The sequence below is a fragment of the Pelophylax lessonae genome (genome assembly GCF_965119305.1).
Source record: "Pelophylax lessonae genome assembly, chromosome: 4".
In the NCBI taxonomy this organism is placed as follows: Eukaryota; Metazoa; Chordata; class Amphibia; order Anura; family Ranidae; genus Pelophylax; species Pelophylax lessonae.
Window position 1 is genome coordinate 190,267,649 of NC_138771.1, and position 22,135 is coordinate 190,289,783.

The 22,135-nt window shown below is 43.2% G+C and overlaps 1 protein-coding gene across 1 annotated transcript in view; it reads left to right on the plus strand.

The window, feature by feature from the left end:
• FAM185A (family with sequence similarity 185 member A) overlaps positions 1–22,135 on the plus strand; it is a 100,872-nt gene that overhangs the window by 9,749 nt on the left and 68,988 nt on the right. Inside the window, exon 3 of the mRNA XM_082255163.1 lies at positions 12,584–12,676. Within this exon, the coding sequence (XP_082111289.1) occupies positions 12,584–12,676 (93 nt within the window). The remainder of the gene's footprint in view (positions 1–12,583; positions 12,677–22,135) is intronic.

The window sequence follows — 22,135 nt, forward strand, 5'->3', positions numbered from 1 at the left end:
ACTACTTCGGGGCGACTTGCATTGACATTCATTTTATGAAGTCCGTGCAAGTCGCGCCGAAGTCGCGCTGCAGGCGACTTCACAGGTCGCCCCCTAAGTCGGAGCGACCTAGTGTGAACGGGCACTAAGGAGTAGTTAAAAGCTGTTACAAGCATTTGGCGTTTCAAATACCAATAAACTTCCGACTAAATGCATTTTTTTTTTTTGCTTTCAGAAAAATGTCACTGAACTCAACTTCCTCTAAACAACTTTAAAGGTCTCAGTGTACTTGGAGAGATAAGATAACATAGTGGAGAGTTCAGGGGCTGCTGAAAAAAATGCCCAACTGCTCCTAAATGTCCGTTTATCAGCAGCAGTGTACATGTGGCCTAAATATTAAAAATATTGATCGTAAAGTGTGCTTACAGGGGTTACACGCTTAACCACTTGCCGACCAACCGCCGTACATATACTGCAGCAGGTTGGCAGGTTCCCGCGAAACGGGGGCACTTGGCAGGAGGGAGAGGCCAGGAGCGCCGATGTGGGACCTGAGCAGAAGAGGACCAGGGCTGCTCTATTACACGGAGCAGGGGAGTATGACTTGTTTGTTGTTGTTAATATATATAAATTAGTGATCAACTGATATCGTTTTTTTTACCGCCGATTTTTTTTTTTTTTGGTTATCGGTATTGGCCGATATTTTCGGACATTTAAAAAATTTTTTTTTTTTTTTTTTATGTCTACAGGTACTGTGGTGGAAGGGATCTGGGGGTCTTAAAGACCCCAAACCCCTCCTCTGCACTTAAAAGCATTCAAAACGCCAAGTTTGGCTGTTTTAAATGCTGTACGTTTTTTAATTCGGCGCCGCCAGTACCCGGAAGTTATGTCATGTCATAACATCACTTCCACGTACTTGGCGGTGCCAAATTCAAAGAAATGGAGACCCGGTCAGACGGCAGCCGTGAAGGTAGGATGACCGGGTCTCCCGGTGGGGCAGGAGACCTAGGCAAGCCACGGCAGGCGGAGGGGGGGGGGGGAGAACGTCCCCTCCCGCACGCTGGAATGACAGCCGAGCGGCTTCTCAGCCGCATCGGTGGTCATTACAAGACAGCCGACCGTCGGCTATGGACACCGGTACCGAAGTGAAACCTCTGGCTGCAGGCATCACCCCGGTACATGCACGTTCCCAAAAATCGGTAAATCAAAAGGCCGATTCCGATTTATCGGAAAGTGCATATCAGCCCTCGATATATCGGTCCATCTCTTATATTTTTATATATATATATATATATAAAAAAAAAGGTCAATATTAAAGTGATAAAAAAAAAAAAAAAAAATTTATATATCACTTTAATGTTGACCTTTTCAGTAAAAAAAAAAAAAAAAAAAAAAAAAAAAAAAAAAAAATTTTGCTCTTGATATACAGTTGTGCTAATATTGTGAAATTTTTAAGAGATATACTACCACCTTTTTATTCTCCTGGGTTTCTGATTTCACAAAATGTTTTGGGGTTTTTTGCTTAGTTCAGAAGTTTTGTTTTTACAAGGTTAAAAAGTTTAGTCATGTAACTATGCATCTCTTCTTCCTGATATTGGTTGGGGGCAGAGGTATAGGACACAGCAGATACACCGTGTGCCTGTATTCCCTAGTCTGCTCAGCCTGACGGAAGATGCAGGCTGTGATTGGTTAGGGGTGTGGTGGCTGAATAAACTACCCAATGTAAGCATGCCCCTAACCAATCACAGCCTGCCCTGTGGCACACATACGCTGCTCAAGCACAGCCTGCATCTTCCGTCACTGGCTCTTGAACATGCCCCCCTGCTGGAACAACTGCCGAAACAACAAATCAATTATGAAAATAGTTGTCAACTATTTATTATAATCGATGTTGATCAGCCGATTAGTTGGCCTGCATACAGAATGCATTATTTGTTTACATATTAGGAAATGCAGTGAAGCACACAAACAGCTCAGTACACCGTCCATACATGTTAGAAGACACAGTGCAGCACATATACAGCTAAGTACATCATACTAACACCATACATGTTAGTAAGTGCCTGAGAACTTGTGAATGTGTGGGGAGCAATGCCTCATGGGACATGTAGTCCTGGGCAGCAAGTGAGTGGTTTTAAAGACAGAAGTTTTTTTTGTTTTTTTTTACCTTGCTATAGGGGCACCGTATACTATACTTTGCAGCAGCTTGCTATTGGGGCATTCTGAAGGCAGGAGGAGCAAAAAGCATCAGTGGGGGACCCCATAGGGGAGAATCGGGGCTGCTCTGTGCAAAACTATTACACAGAGCAGGTAAGTATAACATGTTTGTTGTTTAAGAAGAAATCACTTTAAAGACTCAGGAAATATCAGTGCAGGGAAGATCAGCATTGAACCCAGAGAAGGTGGAGGTAATATAAGGCATTACAATTTAATTTAAAAGTAAACTTTTACCAGTATTGTGCATTCTATGTAAAATTATCAATCCATGAAAAAAAAAAAGACTCCGCTTTTAGTACTGCTTTTAATATAAAAGATTTAGATCTCCCTTTCACCCTTCATATAGCTTCATGTCTGACTCCTAGTTAACATTCCCATTTTTGTACTATAAAGGTCTAATTTTATTCATTTATAAATTTTTTTTTTTTTTTTTTTTAACGCATTATGACAGGTGATGCCAAAAAAAAGAATGCCGCTGCTACTTAACATCTCGAACGTCTTCGGCCTGGTTCACACCTATGCGGTTTTTGGTGCTTTTTGCAGAAAGGCACACAAGTTCATTTAACATGGTTTCCTATGGGACACGTTCACATCTTTGCTTTTTTCAGCCACTGCTTATTTGGAAAGGGTCAAGGACTTTTTTCAACGCAAAATTGTGCTTTTTTTTTTTTTTTCTTTTCTGGTTCAAAAGACTTCAATGGAGAAGCTGCAGAAAAGCTTGTAGGGCATTTTTGCTGCGGTTTTTTATTTTGCCAACAACAAATTGGGCAAAAAAAAAGCATAAAAAAGCAATACCGCGCGTGCAAAATGCACAACAGAAAGCACTGAAGAAACAGTTTAAATGCAAACTGCATAGGTGTGAACCGAGCCTTATGCTGGCCATTCACGTATCGATTTTCAGACGAAAATATTCATACAAAAAATCTTTGTGCATTCGCTGAATGAAAGTTCGTTTGAAAATTTTACTTGCTTTTAACAGTTTTAAAATGAATGTAGTTTCTGAATGAAAACCACATGCACTGTCTGAAAATTCACTTGACCAAGAAGTTTTCTGCTCCTCAAAACCAAAACCAACGTTCTGAAAATGAAAATTTCTCTTTCGTTCATTGACGGACACAGCTCCATATCTTCCTGACCTTTGGGTTTATGCTGCCCCCTACAAGAGTAGGACACATTTAAATGAATACATTGTGTTGTCTTCATTGTGTCCTAAGCCTAAGCACCCTAAATAGATTGCCTTGCATTCTTTGGATGTGGTTTGGGCAATCAAGGTGTACCTGGTGGCGACTGAGTCGTTCCGAAAATCGGATTCTCTATTTGGCCTTACGGATGGACTCCGTAAGGCAGTGGTCCTCAACTCCAGTCCACTAACAGGCCAGATTTTAAGTATTACCTTGGGGAGATGCAGACTGGAATACTGCAATCACTGAGCAGCAAATTATATCACCTGGGATGGATTTCAGTTATCTTGCAAACCTGGCCTGTTAGTGGGCCCTGAGGACCAGGGTTGAGGACCACTGCCATAAGGGGCTGGCCACGTCTGCTGCGACCATTTCCAGATGGATCAGGCAGATGGTGGTGCTGGCATACTCCATTAAGAGTCAGGATCCTCCTTTCCTTGTTAAAGCGCATTCCACAAGGGGCGCTTAGTGCCTCTTGGGCCTTCCGTCATCAGGAGTCAGTGTTGCAGGTATGCAAGGCAGCCTACTTGCTTGTCCGTGCACACTTTCACAAAAATTTTTAAGGTAGATGTGTTTGCAGATGCTGCCTTTGGCTGCAAGGTTTTGCAGGCTGCTGTTGGAGAGGATTAGTCCTCTTTGAGGGAGTATTTTTTTTGTCAGGTGAGCTCCAGTTGTTCCTGGTTGAGCTCCTGTTTTTTACCTGGTTGGCTGGGTTTAGCCTTTTTGGAAGTGTGTTTATTGCTGTGTTCTTCCCACCCCTCATGTTGACACTGCTTTGGGACATCCCAAGGGTCAAGAAGATACGGAGGTGCAGGTTCTCTTTGGCACTCCCAAGCCATCCATACCGGCAAAGGTGTTTCCTTTCCCCGCCTATTTTGACAGAATTGTCGCTCAATAGTGGGGACGGCCAAAGCATCCCCTTGGGATTCCTAAGCTCTTTACCAGGTGTTACACCTATGAGGAGAAGTGGACTGTTCCATCGGTGATAGACCCTCCGGTTTCCAGATTAAACAAGGCAACCATGATTCCGGTTGAAGAGTCCCCGGCCTCTAAGGATCCAGGTGACAGGAAAGCGGAGGCTGTGGCCCGCAATATGTACACTGTGGCTGGTTCGCCACTGAGGCCGGTATTCACCATTGCCCTGGTGTCGCAAACTCTCTGACCGAGTGGGCTAAGCTTTTATGCTGTGACCTGGAGGGAGAGCAGCTCCCCTTGCCTTTGCTGAGCTGGCGGACCAGCTGGTCTAAGGGCTGCAGTTTATCTGTGATGCCTCTTTGGATGCGACCCCTCTAGTGGCGTGGCTTTGCTTTGGCATGTCTTTTGGCTCAAATGCTGGTCTATGGACCAGACTTCTTCTTAAAAGGCCTTGACTGATCTTCCCTTTAAGGAGATCGCCTGTTTGGAGCTACCCTGGATGACATCATAAAAGGTCTCACAGGGGGGAAGAGTACCTTTCTTCTTCTTCTGGCTACTAAGGGCAAGGAACCTCGTTGTAGACGTGGGCCTTCCGTGGGCCTTCCTTCTCGGCTCCTAAGAAGTTTCTTCGTCCCTCCAGGGTCGACTGACAAGGGTTCAAAGCCTTTCAGGGCTTCCTCTGGAGGATCCAAAGGAACCTGGTCTGGCAAACCGAGAGGGGGCTTCTCCAGACCTGCGAACAAGGCTCCTTCAGCATGAAGGTGCGCTCTCACCTATATTGGGGGTGCGGGGACATCTTCACTTGTTTCCAGACCCGGGAATTTTGCTGGTACAAGACAAGTGGGTCCACTAAGTCATTCGGTCCGGCTACAAGATCAAGTTTTGCTCTTGTCCCCCGACAGGTTCTTTCCTTCCAACTTGTGCCTGTCCCCTGGACCGCTTACAGGCTCTGTTTGGAGTGGTACAAGACCTGTTGCTTCAAGGGGTGATTGTCCCGGTTTCAACTTTGGAACGTTTTCAGGGTTTTTATTCAAACCTGTGTACAGTTCCCAGGAAGGAGGGTAAAGTGCTTCCATTCCTGGCCCTCAAGGCGCTGAACTGCTTTGTACGGTTGCAGAAGTTCAGAATAGAATCCATTTGCATGGTGGTGGCATCCCTGTGTCGGGAATTTCCTTGCCTCTATCAACATCAAGGATGCCTACCTTCACATTCCAATATGTGCCAATATGTGCCAGTCACCAGCACTTTCCCTGCTTTGCTGTGGGAGAGGAGCATTATCAGTTTGTGGCGTTACCCTTTGGTCTCACCCCTGCTCCTCGGGTCTTTACAAATGTGTTAACATCTGTGTCTTCAGGGTTGTCCAGTGCGCATTCAATTGGACAATGCCACGGCAATGGGTTATGTCAATCACCAAGGGGGCACAAGAAGTGTATTGGCGGCTCTGGAGGTAGCTGGCATTTTAAGGTGGACAGAATGGTTCCTTCCAGCCCTCTCCGCCATACACATTCCCGGGGTGGAAAACTGGCAGGCGGATTGCCTCAGTCAGCAGGCGTTGGATCAAGGGGAGTGGTCCCTTCATCCGGAGGTCTTTCATCAGTTGTTTTGTTGGCATCCCTGAGGTGGATCTGCTGGCATCTCGGGTCAAAAAAAGGTGCAGTGGTTTGTGGCTCGGTCAAGGAATCCTCAGGCGGATGCCACAGATGCGCTGGTGGCCCCATGGGGTCAGTATCGGCTGATTTTACACCTTCCCTCCCCTCAAGCTTCTGCCCAGACTACTATGCAGATTGAGTGGCTCCAGACTGGCCTCATTGGGCTTGGTCCGCCGATCTGGTGCGGCTGGTCACCGCTGTTCCTTGGAAGCTTAAGCCCCGTACACACACGCAGATCGTCGTCATACAAACGTCGGCGGACGAAAGATCTGCCGATTGTATGCGTGTTAGTATGGTGCCTCCGACAGATGTCTGCACACAATCCGCGGACAAGAGTCTTTCTTGCAAACATGAAAATTTTTGTCTGCAGACACCAGAACGGACGATTGTTCGCCTGTCAGTACAGAAATCAGCCGACAGACCGCAGATTTGCAAGACTGGGCATGCTCAGAAAATAAAAAACACAGGGAAAGTTAACCATTACATGACATCACTTCTGCAGTCAGCTGAAGTCTGCGGACAAAATTCTTGTGCTGTCCTTGTGCTGTCTTTGCACTTTTCAACAGACACCGACATCCCGGGGAGAAAAGACGAACATTTGTATGACGACGATCTGCGTGTGTGTATGGGGCTTTACTCTCAGAGAGGATCTGCTGTCCCAAGGACCGATCTTCCATCCTGCTTTAGTTGCTGGCTTTGACGGCTTGGCTGTTGAACGCCAGGTGCTGAAGGAAAGGGGTTTCTCTGAATCGGTGATTCCTACACTGTTGAAAGCTAGGAAATCTACTTCTAGGAAGATCTACCATCGTGGAAGACGTACATTGCGTAGTGAGTCGCTTGGGGTTCATCCTCGCTCCTTCTAGGTGGCTCGGATCTTAACCTTCCTTCAACGGGGGGATTGAATAGAAGTTGGCCTTGAGTACCATCAAGGGCAAGGTGTCAGCTTTGGCGGTTGTCTTCCAATGACCTTTGGCCACACACTGCCTGGTGCATACCTTTTTCTTCAGGGTATTTTTTATATTTGGTCCCTCCAGTGCGGGTTCTGTTGCCGCCTTGGGAGCTCAATTTGGTGCTTTCATCTCTACAGAGGCCTCCCTTTGAAAATATTCAGGATATTCCCCTTGTTACGCTGTCCCAGGTGGCGGCCTTTTTTTGTGCGCAGGGTGTCAGAACTGGCGGCGTTTATCCTGTCGTTTTTACCTGGTGATTCACAGAGATAAGGTGGTCCTTCGCCCCATTCCTTTTCAAATGTTGTCTCTGAGTTTAATTTGAATGAAGACATTGTGTTGCCTTCCCTGAGTCCCAGGCATAAACATCCGAAGGAAATTGCCTTGCATGCCATGGATGTGGTCTGGGCAATTGGGGTGTACCTGGTAGCTACTGAGTCTTTCAGGAAGTCAGACTCACTATTTGTGCTCACGGATGGGCCTTGTAAAGGGTCGTCCGCTTCCTCTGCAACCATTTCCAGATTGATCAGACAGTGGTTCAGACCTATTCCATTAAGGGTCAGATTCCTCCTTTCCCTGTCAAGGCACACTCTACTAGGGCGCTTAGTGCCTCCTGGGCATTCCGTCGTCCGTTTTATAAAGTGGATGTGTTGGCATCTGCTGATGCTTCTTTTGGCTGCACAGTTTTGCAGGCTGCTGTTGAGAGAGGACCTGATCCTCTTTGAGGGTGTGTTTTTTTTTTTTTTTTTTTTTTTCTCTCAGGTGGGCTCCAGATGTTTTGGTTGAACTCCTGTTGCCTGGTTGGCTACTGTTTAGGCTTTTGAAAATGGGATTTTTGACTTCCCGTAAAATCCATTTCTTTGATGTTCATTTACAGACACAGCACACACCCCTCTGTGGAGTTGTAATTCTTCTGACACTGCTTGTAACTAAACTGAGTGCCTATAGCAGAGAGAGGGACTATACCCTCTGGGGACTGCCCATGGGCGTAGCCAGACTTTTTTTTTTTTTTTCTAAAAAAGATTAATTGCAGCGCTTGCTTTAACCACTTAAGCCCCGGAGGATTTGGCTGCTAAAAGACCAGGGGGTTTTTTGCTATTTTTTTTTTTTTTTTTTTTACTGCGTGATTTTAACGGACAATTGCGCAGTCGTGCGACGCTGTACCTAAACGAATTTGACGTCCTTTTTTTCTCCACAAACAGAGCTTTCTTTTGGTGGTATTTGATCACCTGTGCGATTTTTTTTTTTTTTTTTTTTTTTTTTTTTTTTTTTTTTTTTTTTTTTTTTTTTTTTTTGATCATGCGCTATAAACAAAAAAAGAGCGTCAATTTTGCAAAAATAACAATATTTTTCACATTTTTTTTTATATGAAATTCCCCCCCAAAAAAATGTAAAAATCAAAATTTAACATTTTCGGCCAATTTGTTTTATGCTACATATGTTTGGTAAAAAAAATCGCAAAAAGCGTATTTTGATTAGTTTGCACAAAAGTTATCGTGTTTACTAACAAAGGGAAAGATTTTTGTCATTTTTGGGTGTTTTTTTTTTTTTAACACGTAATGGCGGCGATCTGCAATTTTTTTTTTTTTTTTCGGTACTGCAACATTGCGGCTGACAGATCTGACCCTTGACTGACATTTGACACTTTTGGGGTTACCAGTGACATTACTGCAGTAATCAGTGCTATACATATGCACTGTTACTGCAAAAATGACACTGGCAGGGAAGGGGTTGACTGTATTGGAGAGGGAGGGGTTAAGTGTGTCCTAGGGGCGTGATTCTAACTGTATAGGGACATGGCTATTGGTGTAAAAACAAAGATCAACGGTCCTACATAGTAGAACCGTCTGATCTTCATTTTTACACCAGGGAGAATGACGGGCGGCTTGTTTACATAAGCCGCTCCGCCTTTCTCCCTTCACCGGAGCGATCGTAGTGTGACCGGCGGACATCGGGTCCGCCGGTCACACGCACTGACTTGTCAGTGAACGAGCCGCACCCGCCCGCAATTGGCTCTCAAGTCAGTGACAGGCGAGTGACGTACCCATACGTCACTCTGCCTGGCCGGGCTGACCGCCGCAGTATATAGTCGTGCGGCGGTCGGCAACCGGTTAATAGTGAATATAGAAGTGAAAACACTTATAAAGTACTATAAAAATCGTTTTAAGGCTATTTCCCCATTGGGTGAACAGCAGCTGCTAATTTTTCATTCTATTTTGACCAAACATGTTTTTTTTACAATTTAGACTTTTTCTGCCTAGTGTCCTACTCCTGTAGGGGGCAGTATAACCCAACGGTTATGGCGTTTAGAAACTGTGTCAATCAATGAACATCAGAGAAATGGATTTTATGGTAAGTCAAAAATCCCCCCCCCTTCTTTTTTTTTTTTTTTTTTACTTGACCTATTAACTTAATTATACATCACACTTTTTTAAGGATATTATCCAATTATTCGATTAGTCAAAACAATCAGCCAACTAATCGATTATGAAAATAATTTAGTTGCAGCCCTAAAATACAATGTCTGCACAGTGTCCTGTATCTCCTAAATGGCCAGCCGAAGGATGAAAACTGACCACACTAACACAGATCAACTTTTGTATGGTCAGTGTAGAGCAAGGAAGGAAGGTGACTGACGGGATCAACCAGATACTTTTAGATGAAAGACGTACATGAAAAGGATACACTATGATTCATAAAATATATACATATGTGAACGCACACATACAAAAAATATAAATGGGGTAACTTGCAATGTAAACTTCAGGCCTACATTTTTATTTTTATTTTTTTATAAATGCATGCAAAAAGGGCTCCGGCAGTGAAAGGGTAAATGTTGCATCTGTAATTAGATCTTATAAACTTTTCAGTATTTGAAGTGGAAGAAGCCTCGGGTAAAGTTATAACCATTGTTTTTTTAGGCTGTCACTTGTTTCATGTTCTGCCACATTCTTTGCCCTTAGTAAGGAAGAGTAATGTGCAGAATGTATTGTTTTAGTTACTTGCTCTGTCTGCAGCAAAGGCAGAGAGGAAAGCAAAATAAATAAGAGGTTTTCAAAAGGATAAAGCAATAGCAACATTTGTGATTTGAAGTTTCCTGCTGAGCTAATAGAACTTTACTGAGTTTATCTGTAGATGACTGTATAGTGGGAAATAGAGCCTCACAGATCTAGAACATCTGGGCTAAAGTGTACCTGTATTTTGTAAGCTGCTCTTTGTAGTATTTGTACATCCAGAATTTACTCTGACACAAATCTTACACAGATGCCACACATCTGGAGAGTCATGTCTGATCTGTAACCCAAGATTTGTCTGTTTACTTTTATGTGCAGAACAAAGACACCCTTAGGGATATTTCTACCTTTTTGTTGACTTTAACCACTTCAATACAGGGCACTTTGACCCCCTTCCTGCCCAGGCCAATTTTCAGCTTTTAGCGCTGTTGCAATTTGAATGACAATTGCGCGGTCGTGCAACACTGTACCTAAACCAAATTTATGTCACCCCCCCCCCCCCCCCCACAAATAGAACTTTCTTTTGGTGGTATTTAATCACCGTAAGGTGTTTTTTTTTTTTTTTTTTTTTTTTGCTAAACAAATTAAAAAAAGACCGAAAAGTTTTAAAAAAAAAAAAAAAAGTTTTGTTTTAGGTTATAAAATTTTGTAAATAGGTTTTTTCCTGCACTGATGAGGCCGCACTGATGGGGTGGCACTGATATGTGGCACTGGTGGCTCCCTTTTAATAATATTTTTTGTATGCACTATTTATCTATTTATTTACTACTCTTATTATTACTTGCAACCTTTTTTGCGCTGTTTACTTGCACTGTCCCTGAGCACTGATTGGCATCCCTGGTGGCCATGGGTGGGCAATCCCTGGTGGCTCTAGTGACATCCCCCATGGGTCTGCACGGTAATCAATGCTCTGATTACCAGCACAGACCCCCCCCCCCCCCCTGTCAGGAGAGCCGCCGGTCGGCGCTCCTCTGCCTGTCGGGCGCGAGCTGAGTAAAGCTGATCAATGGCACTTCGTATTTACTATGTGACCAGCTGTGATTGGACACAGCTGGTCACATGGTAAAGAGCCTACGTCATAGACTCTTTACCGGGATCGGAGATGTGATGAGTCAGTGACACACCGCACCGCTGATCGCCGCTCTGCGTGGTCTATCCTGCTGGACGTCGTATGACGGCCAGTCAGGTTAGTGCAACCACTTTGCTGCCGTCATTTTGCTATATGGCGGGCAGCAAGTGGTTAAATGGTTTTAGCTGTTGTCACGAACTACGCTTATACTATGGTGGAAAGTACCAAGGATTGGCGCATGTGGAAAAGTGCTCCAGTTTCTAAATGTAATATGTACATGAAATGTGCCAAATTAAAGTGATTCTAAAGGTAAACTTTGTTATTTTATAAATAAAAAAAGTATACCTGCTCTCAAAAAGTATACCTGCTCTGAGTTTTGCTCAGAGACAGCCCAACCCTCCTCTTCGGTACCACCACCAGCACTCCTGTGCCCTGCCGAGTGCCCCCATAGCAAGCCTCCTGCAATAGGGGCACTTGTCACACACAGCACAGTTCAGCCCTGCCCCCTTCCCTCCTCGCTGGCTATTTTGTGACAAGAGCAGGTACCAGTTGTTAGGGTGCCTGGAAACCAGACAACATGAAGATGCAAGTAAAATAAAGCAGGTTATTAGAGCAACAACAATAAACTCTCAGCAAAAGTGAGGAGCGAAATCGGGAAGAGTTAGGGTCAAGTCCTGAGTGGGTGGTCGTCCAATCCGGGCTCAAGTCTGGAAGCGGGTAGTCCTCCAAGCCAGGGTTGTGTTCAGAGGCGGGTCGTCTGCTGATGCCAGGTCATCTGCCGAAGTGGAAACGAGAGCCAGGAAAGTCGTCAGCCAAGCCAGCTCATGAATGGAGGAACACGGCGAACAGAAGACTGCTAGCAGTGATGCACCTTGGAGCGCAAACACAAGGGCAAAGGACTGCAAGCCAACAGGTGTATATATAGTCAGGTGTGCGACATCATCACTGAGCGACGCCCAGGCAGCAGGCAAGTGACAATGCAAACAGAGTTTATAAAAGACAGCAGTCTGCACATGTCCAAGATGGCTGCTAGCTGGAAGGCAGGCAAGGTAAGACCTTGACACCAATGGCTCCAATTGCTGCCTCTCTATCCAGTGAAGAGCAGATAGCAGCTGCTGATCTCCAGCACAGTACTGGATTGAGATCAGGCTCAGGTAAGAATAATGGGCTGCTGGGGCAGGGAAGCTGCATATAGAAGGGTTTTCATTTTGATCTGTGATTTTTTTTTCTTTTTTTTTTTTAACATAAATTTGGTCTTAATTATACAGTATAACCCTATTTTATTTTGCATGGGACATTTGAATCCTATCTGGTTTTGCAAATTTAGATTGAGCTTCTTTATTCCGTGTTTTTTTGTTTTATTTTTTTAATACTAAACAGTGGTTACCATGGGAAAAGAAATGCATAGGTACATGCCTTTAAAAGCCAGATTGAAATACACATACTGAGACATTAACATTGGAAGTGAAGAAAACCATTATTGATTACAAGTAACTGTCTTGGTGATTTATTTGCTATACTTTTCTATTTATTACCACAGTTTGAATATTGGATTCTTACAAGAACATCTTTTTTTCCTGCAGTATAATGTGGCATGTTTTGTTTCTAATTTCAGGGGCACAATGTTCACATTCGTACAGAAGGGGGAAAAGTGGTGTGTTTGGGCACAGTCCATGGCAATGTGGATATCCATGCTTTGGCTCACAGTGTAAGTGTAATTAATTTTTTAACAAATAGAAGCCTTGACCTCGGATATTTGCATACATATGAATTGCCAGTAGAATTTTGTGCAATTAGTATCTTTTGGTTTATTAGTCTTAATAGCTATCAAAATGCACTAGTCATATTTAAGATGTGTTCTAGTACATTACCACCAAATGGGTGATTACAGGGACTGTTTAAAACTTGTCAGACCTTCCCTGTAGCTCACTGAGAGGAGATGAGACCTTCAGTGGGCTGCAGGATTGGTGCATATGGCTGTATCCAGCTGGTGAGCAGAAGCTGGTCGCCAGTAGTACCTGTCCCCCATTTTTTTGGCACTGAGACAGTGTCCGCCAACCAGCGATCAGTGTCCAGTGGGGCAGACCAGTGTGAGAAAGGCAGGATCATTACTACCATCCTGGGTGACACAATGATGCAAGATGCCATAGCCGCTGTGGATGTATTAAAGGAGATGTACAGCCAAAGCTCATTTGGCTGTACATCTCCTATGGATCACAGGAGTGCAGTTTGTTTTGCACTCCTGTGACCCGTTTTCAGCAGAGATCGGTCTGCATTCCGCTCTCTGCTGACGTCACAGATGTCAGTCCAGGCACTGCGTCATCCCAACCACGGAGTCGGGATCCGCCAGGTGCCTGGACCGATACCCGGCTCAGCCTCTGAGGGCCTGAGCCGGCCGCTCCACCCCTCCACAGCCCAGTGAGCGAGGAGGGGGCAGAGCAGAGAGCTGCTGACTGACAGCCACCAGCTCTCTGCTCGGGGAGCTGTCCTAACAGAGTGATCGGCTGTGTTTGATCGCTCGGTCCTCGGTGTAATGGCACTGGGGGACAGATGCAGCATCAGACTGAATATCATCATAGAGGCCCACCCACTGAACTCAGAACAGCTGCTGAGTCTCTCAATGACATTAGAAACAGCATGGCGGCATGGGACCGAGCAGTGACATGAGAGGATCTTAGCAGGATAATGCTGGATGGATGAGTGTCTGAAATGTGCAGATCCCACCTCAGGGAATAAGATTGGTGGAAGAGGGTTGGGTAGAGTTACACTTTAATGAATAAATCTTGCAAATGCAAATATGCAAATTTTTTAAAAAAAATACACAGATTTTGCTGCACACAGCACAATATAATATCCAATTTTGTAAAATATAAAGGATAACATGTCAAGTGAATAGATACCAAACATATAAAAATTTAAACGCCCATGAAATGGCTACAAACTACGGTACCTAAAATTTGTCCATAGATGATGCTTTTCAACGTGATCAATTTGGAGTTGATTATGAAATGTAGCCCTAGAATTATTGCGCTCACTCCAACCTTAGCGCAGCTACATCACATGTGGTGCAGTCGCTGTTTACATATGCATGGCAGGCCTACGCACATGTTTGCACTTAAGTGTATTCTCAGGGCGGAAGGGGGGGGGGGGGGAGTGGTTTTAAACTCATCATTTTTTACACTTTTTTAACTTTTTTTTTAAACTTTATTGCTATCACGTGGCTGCGCAATGCTGTAAAATCGCATTCACAAAACAGCCGATCGCTGGTTATTTCCACTTTTGCAGCCATATTGAGATAACACCTACTTTAGATTTGTTATTTATTGCAATTCACATAGCATGTCCTATTAAAAAATTGCTGCTTGCCATTGTACATTTTTTTTTTTCTTTTATTCTTGCTGTAAAATCTTATTTGGCCCTCTCCATCCATGTACTGTTATAGAGGGGGCTGTGGTGTTATGCTTACCATAACCATAACTTACCGTGGCAGATCTCATTATTAGTTGTAACTAGATGTGCACATTCTGTCCTAATAAAGGTGATACATTGTATGCTAATGTACTTTTAAGCAAATCCGCCCCTGAACTGCACATTGCAAGCAATTCTAAACAAAGCAAGCTGCCTATAGAGGCCCATGTATAAACCTGCTCCTAATAATCAAATAAAAAGGTAAGAAATATTTTTAGTAGTAATTTTTAGGTATGCTTTGTGAATGGGAACATAAAATGTGGGAATTATCACATTTTATTACAAAGGTGGACATGCATTGTAAGCTTTCAAGATATTTATAAACAATCTTCTTTTATGTGTTTTTTTTTTTTTTTTTTCTCCAATATGAAAGAAGCAAGCAGCTTTAGAGCCGGTTCACACAGGCGTGACCCGACTTGCCGGGGCGACCTGTGAAGTCATATTATTGAAGTCAATGCAGGTCGCCCCAAAGAAGCTCAGGACCCTTTTTCTAAGTCGGAGCGACTTGTGTCGCTCCTATTAGAACGGGTCCACAGCTACTCTATGGCAGGTGACCCACGGCGACTTGTCAGGCGACCAGGTCGCCTGACAAGTCGCCCCAGTGTGAACGGGGTCTTGGGCCTCATGCACACTGGACGTTATAAAAAAAAAACAGCAGTAGCGTTAGCTTTAGAATGAGTTTTGCAGTAGTGTTTTTTAGCAAAACTATATTCCCACAGAAGCTTATGGCTCTAAAACACTCAACACCGAATAGTCACATTTTTCAGTGGTTTTTAGCGTTTTTCAGAGATAAAGTTTTTACAGCTGAAAAACTCCTCTAACCAACATACTAGTTCTGTGTTTTTTTTTTGTTTTCCGAGCCAGAAAGCGTTTTTTATCCTATTTGCATAGACACATAGGATAGCATGCTGGGGAGATTACTGGTTGTGGAGAAAAAAAAAAAAACGCATTGAAGCCAAAAACAGCAGCTGTAAAAACGTTAAGCATGCATTGGGTTTTAAAATGTAAAAAAAAAATGTGCCACCCATTTTTAGCGTGGAGCATGTAACATGTTCCCATTGCTGCTGCCGCTGGCCATTCCCTCCTCCTCCCTGTGACAGCAGTATGTTGAGAAGTTCCCCAGACTAGCTGTCACTTTTTAGAAAACGGTCTGGCCGTGTGGTGGTACTCATTTATTCACACAGTTCCGTGTGTGAATGAACTACAAGCCCAGACATCCTTTGTGGCTGTCAGTTTGTAGTTCTCAATGAACTACCCCGGCGGTGTGGTAGTTCAGGGAGTTTTCCTGTCTGTGAAACTGCTTGGCTGTACGATGTATAGGCAGAGACCGCTCACTCTGACAGTCTGCAGGAGACCTGCATGGCATCAGTAATCTGCTGGTCGCTGGTGCAATGCTTTCCAGGCTCCTAAAATAAACAATAGTAAATGCACATTTTTATTTACCTGCAAAAAGTGCATTTTATTTATTTTTTAAAGTGAACTCATCCTTTATCGCTAATTTGCCTAGTCACCCTGCACCCTACAAGCTTCTGTAAAGTTTGGGCTTATCTGATTATATTTATTTCACATGATATATTTTTTTCACTAATGCTAGCACTGCTTAAATTTTGGTTTTTAATATTTTTCTAAGATTTGCTTAGTGTCGCAGCTGCTGCATACCATTTATGCACTTTGTATACATATCAATTTTTATAATTTATTTATATTTTTACATATTTATTGACTCACATATTCAGCTGATCTACCAGCGCGGGTTTTAATTTAGTTTTTTCACATTATCTGGCTAATGTTGATCTCTGCATTATGTAAAAGCACAGTTCTGGTTTGTTATACTCTGGAGACTTGCTTTAATACACTACGTATTTTGGGTTGTGCTTGTTAAGCAAAATAAATGTTTGGAGAAATTAAAGCAAAATTTACCATGCTCCAAAAACTGTATAGTTTAGATTTCATGCTCAAAAATAAAATCTAAACTAAAGCACTATTTATTCCAATGTGGTACAAGATAAACCTCCTTTTTTTTGTTTGTTTTTTTTTTTTATTGTGATTTGCATCTGGGACCACAGTGAACAGTCGTCTAAAGAATAAAATGACAGGATGTGTCAGTATACAGGTATACGCTAGTTCTTGTGCAAGCATCTCTGCATGTACACCTCTGAACACCGGCTGTCTGCATGCAGGGGCATCAATCGGTATGTGTGCGAGTACTTACACAAGTACCGGTCTATACCCACATCCTGTAATCTCTGTGATTGGCTGTATGCAGCAGCTGTGGCTTCCAGGCAGGGAAATACGCCTGAATTTTATATATTACGACTCCAAGTATCTATGTGCATGAGGCTTAAAAAAGCGTGCAGGAATTAAAAAAACGTACATATTCACTTAGATCCGAAGCTGCAGCTGTCCCCTAAGTGATCAAAGGCCGCTCTGAGCACAGAGCAGTTACTTGTCAGTCACTGTTCTGTGCTCTGCCCCTCCAGCACTCACTGGAGCGCTGGGCTGAGCAGGGGGCAGGATCTGCTGGCTCAGGCTCTCAGTGGTGCACTAAGAGGCTGGGCCAGCTGCCAGTCAAGCATTTTGGGCAGGTCCTGACATTATTCTCTGGATCCCAGCAGAGCCTGGACCAGCTCTGTGAAGCCCACTGTTGACTGAATCTGGGTCACATGAGTGCAGAACTAAGTGCACTCCTGTAATCCACAGGAGAAGTCTGGCCCAAAGAGCTTTGGCCATACTTCTCTTTAAAGCAGCATTAAACCCAAAATCAAACATATGTTATATTGCAGCTTACCAATTCCTATATGTGATGGCTGCATTAATTTTCTTTTTTAGGCTTTATTGGATTTTCATGCAGCTTAAAGAACAAGCTCTCTCCCAGATTTATCAGTTCTACAGGGATGAGAAAAGGCTTTTAACACTGGCAGAGGTGATGCCTACAATGATCAGCTTTTTAAAATGTATTTAAAACCTTTATCCCAAAAGGAAAAAAAAAGTTTGCTATAACTTAAATCTGCTGATATACTGTATTTACAACAGCCCTGCCCCCAGACTCAGTGCTGCTGTCCGAATGCCCCTGTGCTCCTTCATCCAGAGTGTAGGCACTCTAATACAGGAGGTGTGTTTATTACTGGCCAAATCACCAGGTGAAAACGGGGGGACCTAAGAAACAAATGCAGCCACATAATCTGATTGGTAAGCTGCAACAGATTTTTGGGTTTAATACTTCTTTAAAAAAAAAAAAAAATTATATTTTACATGGCATTTGTACATCTACAGTTAAGAGTTGGCTCTGATCACTAAAGACCTACAGAACTTCTAGTTCTAAGGTATTTCTAGTTTATTCTTTGTAAATTGCTTAACCATCTACAACAGTAACTAACACTGACTTGCATGTAATCTTGTCTTCTGCCACCAGATGGTGCATTCTAGAAGCTTTTCCCTTTATTTTTTTTATTTCTGTGCTGACTCATACATTTATAAAAATGTAACTAGTGGGAACAAGAAATGAATTTTACCCAGCATATCACTTCAAATTGGGGGGTAATAGATATGATGTTTGGAGTTTAGCCAATGAGTCAAACTAAACAAAATTAAAAAAAAAAACAATAATTGAACTTCTGTTGAAGGGGTTGTAAAGTCAGAAGGTTTTTTTTATCTTAATGCATTCTATGCATTAATATAAAGTCTTCTTTGTGTAGCAGTTCCCTCTTAGCCCCCCTAATACAATGTCAATGAATGCCTCGGCTGTCCTGGGACTCCTGATTGGCTGAGACACAGCAGTAGCGCCATTGGCTCCCACTGCTGTCAATCAAAGTCAGTCAGCCAATGAGGAGAGAAAGGGCCGGTGCTGGGCCGCAGCTCCATGTCTGAATGGATGCACGGAACTGTGACTCGGCTCGGGTGCCCCCATAGCAAGCTGCTTGCTGTGGGGGCACTTACCAAGAGGGAGGGGCCAGGAAAGCAGAAGAGGGACCCAAGAAGAAGAGTATCCTGGCTGCTCTGTGCAAACCAACTGCAACAGAGCAGGTAGGTATAATATGTTTATTTTTAGTAAAAAAAAAAAAAAACAAGACTTTACAATCACTTTAAGTTACTGTGCATAGGCACATTTTCCCCAGGTATTCCTGAGAGCAGAGAGTGGGAGAGTAAGCAGTGGTCAGATTAGTGTTTTAGGAGGTCACAACCTAAGTTTGTTTTAATCTGTGATAGGTTTTTGTTTTTTTAGGCCTCTTGTACACCGTACTGATGTTTAAGCATCAGCATTTCTGGACCTAATTTCAGGCATTTGTATTGGGCGTATTCATGCACATTTACACGCACAATACCTTCCTAGGCAAAATCTGTTAATCTTTATGGATGTATTTGCGCACGTAGCGGTGCAAAATACTGCCTGGAAACACTGAGTTTCCTTCTTTTTTTTTTTAACTCAAGAATACACAGCACTGGTTTACTTGTCAGTGTGTACAGGCACATTATAAACAATGGGCTGCATTTTAGAACAGTTGAAGTGGTAGTAAAGTTATACGTTTAAAAATAGTTATACGTTTTAAAAATCCACTGACAGGCAGGCTTTTTAAAACAGAAGATAACCTAGCCTGTCAGCTGGTAATGTGATCTGAGCCGCAAATGCGCAGCTCAGACTACATTTATGGCCCGCCCTGTGTGACGCAGTAATGGGACTCCCATGCATGCTTGGCCCGGCCATTCAAAATACCTAAAACCTGGAAGGAAGACCGGGGGGAAGATGGGAGCATCGGGGACAGCCCTGACAGCTCATCACTTAAAGGCTCTGTTTGTTAATAAGTTTGTCATAATGTTCTAGCATGCAGTGCATACTAGTACGTTATGAGTTAAACCTGCAGGAAGGCCATTTCTTTTGCTCTTGAGGCTTTACTACCACTAAATAAAAAATCAATGCTGTACTGAGCTTTTTTAAGCTGTAGTGTGCAAGAGGCCTTACTGTCAAGAATTGAGAGGGATGAGAGTGACTGAGCTGTGTGTTTGACCTGCAAATGTAAAAATCCATCAAAGGATGAGATGCAAAGGAGCGGTAGAACTGTGATGGGTTTTTACACTGGCGGGTCACGGAATAAGGGGACTGAGCTGTGGGAGTGTGGTTGATTTTTACACTGACAGGTCAAAGGATGAGAGGTAGCAGAGGGGATGGCGCTGTGCGACTGCCATGAATTTTTTTCCCCATGACTGGATGAGAAGCAGGGACTTGGCTGGGTGTGTTAGAGGAAGTAAACCCGCTGAAAAAAAATGTGAAAAAAAAAAAAAAAACCTGTAAAGACAAAGGCATAATGAGCTAGTATGCATTGCATACTAGCTCATTATGAAGTACTTGCCTAAAAACGAATCCCCCGCAGTGCCGACAGGACGGCCGACATGTTCAGCCGTCCTGCTTCCTGGATCGCGTCCTTCCGCCATCTGATGGTGGGAGCTGCCATTTATGGCACTGGGCTCTGAAGGAACGGCACGGGTGGTTGTTCCTTCAGAGCTCATGCGCCGATGACGTCATCAGCTGCATGCACTGTAAATATCTCCTAAAAGGTGCAAGTTTAGGAGAGATTTATAGCACCTATAGGTAAGCCTTAATATAGGCTTAACTATAGGTAAAAGTCTTTAAAGTGGGTTTACAACCACTTTTTCTTTAAGTCTGGCCACAGATTGAGAGACAGAAGTAAAAGTTGACGTATGTGAGACACAGCCAAATATATAAAGGATAATGCTCAAGCACAGGTAATTTACATTACTGTGTCATTCCAAGGCCAGCATCTTCTATCAGGAAGTACTGTACAGGTCCCTCTCAAAAAATTAGCATATTGTGATAAAGTTCATTATTTTCTGTAATGTACTGATAAACATTATTTCATGTATTTAGGATTCATTACACACAACTGAAGTAGTGCAAGCCTTTTATTGTTTTAATATTGATGATTTTGGCATACAGCTCATGAAAACCCCAAATTCCTATCTCAAAAAATTAGCATATCATGAAAAGGTTCTCTAAACGAGCTATTATATAACCTAATCGTCTGAATCAACTAATTAACTCTAAACACCTGCAAAAGATTCCTGAGGCTTTTAAAAACTCCCAGCCTGGTTCATTACTCAAAACCGCGATCATGGCTAAGACTGCCGACCTGACTGCTGTCCAGAAGGCCATCATTGACACCCTCAAGCAAGAGGGTAAGACACAGAAAGAAATTTCTGAACGAATAGGCTGTTCCCAGAGTGCTGTATCAAGGCACCTCAGTCGGAAGTCTGTGGGAAGGAAAAAGTGTGGCAGAAAACGCTGCACAATGAGAAGAGGTGACCGGACCCTGAGGAAGACTGGGGAGAGGGAAATGCCAAAATGCCTGAAGTCCAGTATCAAGTACCCACAGTCGGTGATGGTCTGGGGTGCCATGTCAGCTGCTGGTGTTGGTCCACTGTGTTTTATCAAGGGCAGGGTCAATGCAGATAGCTATCAGGAGATTTTGGAGCACTTCATGCTTCCATCTGCTGAAAAGCTTTATGGAGATGAAGATTTCATTTTTCAGCACGACCTGGCACCTGCTCACAGTGCCAAAAGCACTGGTAAATGGTTTACTGACCATGGTATTACTGTGCTCAATTGGCCTGCCAACTCTCCTGACCTGAACCCCATAGAGAATCTGTGGGATGTTGTGAAGAGAAAGTTGAGAGACGCAAGACCCAACACTCTGGATGAGCTCAAAGCCGCTATCGAAGCATCCTATGCCCCATAACACCTCAGCAGTGCCACAGGCTGATTGCCTCCATGCCACGCCGCATTGAAGCAGTCATTTCTGCAAAAGGATTCCCGACCAAGTATTGAGTGTATAACTGAACATCATTTTTTGAAGGTTGACTTTTTTTGTTTTAAAAACACTTTTTTCTTTTATTGGTCGGATGAAATATGCTAATTTTTTGAGATTAGGAATTTTGGATTTTCATGAGCTGTATGCCAAAATCATCAATATTAAAACAATAAAAGGCTTGCACTACTTCAGTTGTGTGTAATGAATCTAAAATATATGAAAGTCTAATGTTTATCAGTACATTACGGAAAATAATGAACTTTATCACAAGATGCTAATTTTTTGAGAGGGACCTGTATATGCTGACGCTGGATGACCTGAGAAAATATGCTGTCAGCCTTCTTATCCTACATTTAATACTTTTGCAGACTGACTGGGACTTTATCCACTTGAAGACCGCAATATGTACTTTTATGTTGGTACTTCATGTGGTTATACCAGGATGATGCCTGCAGCTACAGGCTTCATCCTGGTTTTGTTTTTTGCAGGAGGCTGCTAATTAGCCACTGGATTGCTATTACTGGCAGCAGGAGGGTTCACCCCTTCCTGCCTCCCACCAGTGCCTCTCCAGGCTCTCCATTCCACTAGAGAACTCGGAAGTGAAGCCGATGGTTCCACCAGGTTACCATAGAGCTTTTCGAAGACCAGAAGGCGGCTGGAAGCGATGAACATTTTTGTCACTTAGTTTTCCCGTAAGTAAACTTTTTTAAAAAATTTAAAGCATCTGATTACACAGATCTTTGTGTTATCAGAAGCTTTAAAATGTAGTAAAGAGATCCAGGGTCTTAGAGTGCCTATCACTGCTTTTTTTTTTTTTTTTTTTTTTAAATGGTGTAAAAATAAAATAATTAAAAAAAAATTTACATTTTTAGCACCCA